At 39.4% G+C, this 6000-nt stretch overlaps 1 protein-coding gene across 4 annotated transcripts in view; it reads left to right on the top strand.

Moving 5' to 3' along the window:
• Window positions 1–4696: 4696 nt before the first annotated feature.
• The window catches only part of pgap1 (post-GPI attachment to proteins inositol deacylase 1), a 45741-nt gene continuing 44437 nt past the window's right edge, over window positions 4697–6000 (top strand). For 3 of the 4 annotated variants that reach the window (XM_072912018.1, XM_072912017.1, XM_061926403.2), the window contains exon 1: window positions 5065–5331. In XM_072912018.1, the coding sequence (XP_072768119.1) occupies window positions 5200–5331 (132 nt within the window). In that variant the 5' untranslated portion in view covers window positions 5065–5199. Of the gene's footprint in view, window positions 4763–5064; window positions 5332–6000 lie in introns of those variants that run through there. The other variant, XM_072912019.1, reaches the window with a different exon arrangement.

The following is a 6000-nucleotide window of genomic DNA, read 5'->3' as shown; positions in this document are numbered from 1 at the left end:
TTTACACCCAATATCTAAGTTACATTTAAACCAGTGTGGGTGGCACTGGGAGCAGGTGGGTAAAGTGTCTTGCCCAAGGACACAACGGCAGTGACTAGGATGGCGGAAGCGGGGATCGAACCTGCAACCCTCAAGTTCCTAGCACGGCCGCTCTACCAACCGAGCTATACCGTCCCGGAGGGAACCCACGCAGTCACGGCGAGAACATGCAAACTCCACACAGAAAGATCCCAAGCCCGGGATTGAACCCAGGACCTTCGTATTGTGAGGCACATGCACTACCCCTGTTCCACTGTGCTGCCCTTAGCATTGAGACATGTTACATAATATTTACATGTGTAACATAGAATTAACAATAAAATACAGACAAGTTAGTATAGACAAAAGATATGCGTTGAAATATTGAACAAGACAAGTGCTGTGCATGATGGGTGATATTTTGGTCTGAACTCTTTAGGAAAGTCATTGTTAAAACGATTTTTAGACTTTATTTTACAATTCAATCTGTTATTTTAATATGAATAATTACATTTAATATAATGATCAATTTGTTCTAATGATTGGTTGCTATTTGACTTGAAATACACAAAATGGTTTGACAACTCAAGTATGGCTTTGCGTCATGTGTCATTGCAGGAGTGTGTACAGTATATAGTAATACAGTGCGTATGGTTAGTATAGTATTAGAAATATGACGAGAGCATGCTACTGGCCTCCAGTCATGGACGCACAACTAACGTTGAAAATATTTACACGCTATGACCAACATTCAAAGATGTTTAGTATGTATCATATTGCACTGTCACACAAAAGATTTAATGTACATACTATAATTTTTTTATTTGATGACGAACTCAAAACACAAAGGGACTGTAAATTTTGTTCACGCATGCATACAATACAAATATTCATATTTCACACATTCATATTGTAATTAGTGCACTCATGCATACAATAAATGTGTTTTTATTACATACATATGTGTATTAGTACACTTATGCATAAAATGCATGTATTCATATTTCACACATATATTTATTTTAGTACTCATATGCATGTAATCACATACACATTTTATTAGTGGTGCACTCTCATGCATTAATATTTTTTACACATACACTATATTGACAAAAGCATTTGGCCTCCCATCCAAATGATGAGAATCAGGTGTCCTAATCACTTGGCACTGTGTATAAAATCAAGCACTTAGGCATGGAGACTGTTTCTACAAACATTTGTGAAAGAATGGGCCGCTCTGTGATTTCCAGCGTGGAACTGTCATAGGATGCCATCTGTGCAACAAATCCAGTCGTGAAATTTCCTCGCTCCTAAGTATTCCAAAGTCAACTTTATTATAAGAAAAGTGAAGAGTTTGGGAACAACAACAAGTCAGCCACCAAGTGTTAGGCCACGTAAACTGACAGAGAAGGTTCAGCAGACGCTGAAGCGCATAGTGCAAAAGTTTTCTGCACAGTCAGTTGCTACAGAGCTCCAAACTGCATGTGACCTTTCCAATTAGCCCACGTACAGTACGCAGAGAGCTTCATGGAATGGGTTTCCATGGCCGAGCAGCAGCATCTAAGGCATACATCACCAAGTCCAATGCAAAGCACTGGATGCAGTGGTGTAAAGCACGTTGCCACTGGACTCTAGAGCAGTGGAGACTGTGGACCAGTCTGGGTTTGGAGGTTGCCAGGAGAACGCTACATTTCGGACTGCATTGTGCCGAGTGTGAAATTTGGTGGAGGAGGAATTATGGTGCGGGGTTGGTTTTTCAGGAGTTGGGCTTGGCCTCTTAGTTCCAGTGAAAGGAACTCTGAATGCTCCAGGATACCAAAACATTTTGGACAATTCCATGGGATGGCACTTGAAGTGAAGTGAATTATATTTATATAGCGCTTTTCTCTAGTGACTCAAAGCGCTTTACATAGTGAAACCCAATATCTAAGTTACATTATAACCAGTGTGGGTGGCACTGGGAGCAGGTGGGTAAAGTGTCTTGCCCAAGGACACAACGGCAGTGACTAGGATGGCGAAAGCTGGAATCGAACCTGGAACCCTCAAGTTGCTGGCACGGCCACTCTACCAACCGAGCTATGCCGCCCACTTCAAGTTCATATGTGAGTAAAGGCAGGTGGCCAAATACTTTTGGCAATATAGTGTATTCATATTAGTGCATACAATACATGCATTCATATTACACGTATAAATTTGTAGTGCAAACATTACATGCGTTCATATTGCACACATATATTCATATAATAACTTCGTGCACTCCCATGCATATAATGCACACATTCGTATTTCACATATTAGTACACTCATACATGCAATACATTCATAGTTCAAACATCTTCATATTATTACCATATTGGACTCTCATGAATACAATACATGCATTCATATTTCACATATTAGTGCATTCCCATGCATGAAATACATACATTCATGCATACAATACATTCGTATTTCACACATATTCATATTAATTATTATATTCATTCATACAATGTAAGTTATCCTGCATGCATTTCAACACTTTCCTACTAAGTATTTAACACTTTGAAATCAACTCATGCTGTACCTTTTGGTGATGCATTGATTATATTATAGCATTTGAATTGTTTTTTACAACAATAAAATAAAGAATAGACATTATTTATTAGAAATAAATTATGAATACCTATGAACACCCAGGCGGTAACGCCTTACAAGCTGGGTGAGAGAGAGAGAGAGACGGGGTACACCCTGGACACGGATGGACAACCATTCGCACTGCCATTCACACACTCTGGCCAATTAGGTTTTGCCATCAACCTATCTCCAGGTGCATGTCTTTGAAGGTGGGAGGAACCCACAGTACCCTCATTTTACCCTCAGTGATCACTGTAATCGGTGGCTCTCGTGTTGTTCGCGAACTTTCACTCCATATACAAACCCCGTTTCCATATGAGTTGGGAAATCGTGTTAAGTGTAAATATAAACGGAATACAATGATTTGCAAATACTTTTCAACCCATATTCAGTTGAATATGCTACAAAGACAACATATTTGATGATCAAACTGATAAAAAAATGTTTTTTGCAAATAATCATTAACTTTAGAATTTGATGCTAGCAACACGTGATAAAGAAGTTGGGAAAGGTGGCAATAAATACTGATAAAGTTGAGGAATGCTCATCAAACAATTATTTGGAACATCCCGCAGATGAACAGGCAAATTGGGAACAGGTGGGCGCCATGATTGGGTATAAAAGTTGATTTCATGAAATGCTCAGTCATTCACAAACAAGGATGGGGCGAGGGTCACCACTTTGTCAACAAATGCTTGAGCAAATTGTTGAACAGTTTAAGAAAAACCTTTCTCAACCATCTATTGCAAGGAATTTTGAGATTTCACCATCTACGGTCCGTAATATCATCAAAGGGTTCAGAGAATCTGTAGAAATAACTGCAACTAACTGTAAGCAGCTAAGCCCGTGACCTTCGATCCCTCAGGCCGTACTGCATCAACAAGCGACATCAGTATGTAAAGGATATCACCACATGGGCTCAGGAACACTTCAGAAACCCACTGTCAGTAACTACAGTTGGTCGCTACATCTGTAAGTGCAAGTTAAAACTCTCCTATGCAAGGCGAAAACCGTTTATCAACAACACCCAGAAACGCCGTCGGCGTCGCTGGGCCTGAGCTCATCTAAGATGGACTGATACAAAGTGGAAAAGTGTTCTGTGGTCTGACAAGTCCACATTTCAAATTGTTTTTGGAAACTGTGGACGTCGTGTCCTCCGGACCAAAGAGGAAAAGAACCATCCGGATTGTTATAGGCGCAAAGTTGAAAAGCCAGCATCTGTGATGGTATGGGGGTGTATTAGTGCCTAAGACATGGGTAACTTACACATCCATGAAGGCGCCATTAATGCTGAAAGGTACATACAGGTTTTGGAGCAACATATGTTGTCATCCAAGCAACGTTACCATGGACGCCCCTGCTTATTTCAGCAAGACAATGCCAAGCCACGTGTTACATCAACGTGGCTTCATAGTAAAAGAGTGCGGGTACTAGACTGGCCTGCCTGTAGTCCAGACCTGTCTCCCATTGAAAATGTGTGGCGCATTATGAAGCCTAAAATACCACAACGGAGACCCCCGGACTGTTGAACAACTTAAGCTGTACATCAAGCAAGAATGGGAAAGAATTCCACCTGAGAAGCTTAAAAAATGTGTCTCCTCAATTCCCAAACGTTTACTGAGTGTTGTTAAAAGGAAAGGCCATGTAACACAGTGGTGAACATGCGCTTTCCCAACAATTTTGGCACGTGTTGCAGCCATGAAATTCTAAGTGAATTATTATTTGCAAAAAAAAAAAAAAGTTTATGAGTTTGAACATCAAATATCTTGTCTTTGTAGTGCATTCAATTGAATGTGGGTTGAAAAGGATTTGCAAATCCTTGTATTCCGTTTATATTTACATCTAACACAATTTCCCAACTCATATGGAGACGGGGTTTGTATATGGAGTGAAAGTTCGCGAACAACCGAGAGCCACCGATTACAGTGATCACTGAGGGTAAAATGAGGGTACTGTGGGTTCCTCCCACCTTCAAAGACATGCACCTGGAGATAGGTTGATGGTAAAACCTAATTGGCCAGAGTGTGTGAATGGCAGTGCGAATGGTTGTCCATCCGTGTCCAGGGTGTAGCCCCGTCTCTCTCTCTCTCACCCAGCTTGTAAGGCGTTACCGCCTGGGTGTTCATAGGTATTTATAATTTATTTCTAATAAATAATTGTCTATTCTTTATTTTATTGTTTATTGTATGTTTTCTTGTCCTGTATTTTCGGTTGACTTTATGACATCCATGCTGTAATCTTATTTATTTGACGTAAAAGTTATTTTGGTCAATATAGGAAACAGAATTTTACAAATGATTTGCCATTATATAAGCTTCGTTACAATAAAGAAAAAAACACCTCTAAAATGATCCTTGATTTATTTTCGGAAACACCATGTTCCGGAAATGACGTTCTATGTACTGTAGCCATGGCGCTGGAGGGTTCAGTTGTATCCAGGGCGGTGTGACGTCAGTGTAATGTGTTCGCTAACATTCGTACTTCCGTGCTCAGTTTCATTTGCACTTTTATCTAGTGCAAGTCATTCACAACATTGAAATGTTATGTATTTTATAGAACACAACGATGAATTTAAGGACGGTTTTATTTTACGTTTGTGCTGCGAGTTTTCTTGCTGTTGGCCTAAAAGAATTATTGACCGGCTTCGAAGACAACAGATGCAGTATGACCTACATGTTTGAATACCCTCAATACTTGGTATGTACACACTACTACTACTACTACTACTACTAAAACTATCAATGCTAATTACTACTAAACTTACATGTTTTATTCTCCACAGTTGGTATGGACACACTACTACATTTACTAAAACTATTAATGATAATTACTACTAAATCTACATGTTTAAATACCCAAAATACTCGGTAAGTGCACACGACTACTAAACCTGATAATTACTAAACCTACATGTTTAAATTCTCTAGTATGTAAACATTAGTACTACTATCAATAGTACTATGCTCCTGCTTTTTTTTGCTTTGTGGTACGTTGTCAGTATTGTACACATTGCACCACACATTATACAGGACACAATTACACAGCCTGATTAAAGCTGTATCACAAAAGATAATATTTGACTTGTAAAGTTGTAAGTACTAGAGATCAACCTATATGTTTTTTCAGGACTGATACAGATTATTAGTAAAGGAGGCCGATAACCCATATTTAGAGCTGATATTAATTTGCAGTAAAAGTTCATCATTATCATCATTCGCCTTTTCCTCCTTTGGCAGATTGCGCATCAACATGTGTTATCTGTCTCCATAAATTTCTGTCTTTGGCAGCAGTATTCAGCGTCATCAGATTTTGTCCATTGCAGTGGCAGATGTTGTCTTGCCAGTGTTTACATTATTTCCCCTCTGC

This window comes from Nerophis lumbriciformis, linkage group LG31 (genome assembly GCF_033978685.3).
Source record: "Nerophis lumbriciformis linkage group LG31, RoL_Nlum_v2.1, whole genome shotgun sequence".
NCBI lineage: Eukaryota > Metazoa > Chordata > Actinopteri > Syngnathiformes > Syngnathidae > Nerophis > Nerophis lumbriciformis.
Note: the sequence above shows the minus strand (reverse complement) of the source record. Positions and strands in the feature narration are given on the sequence as shown.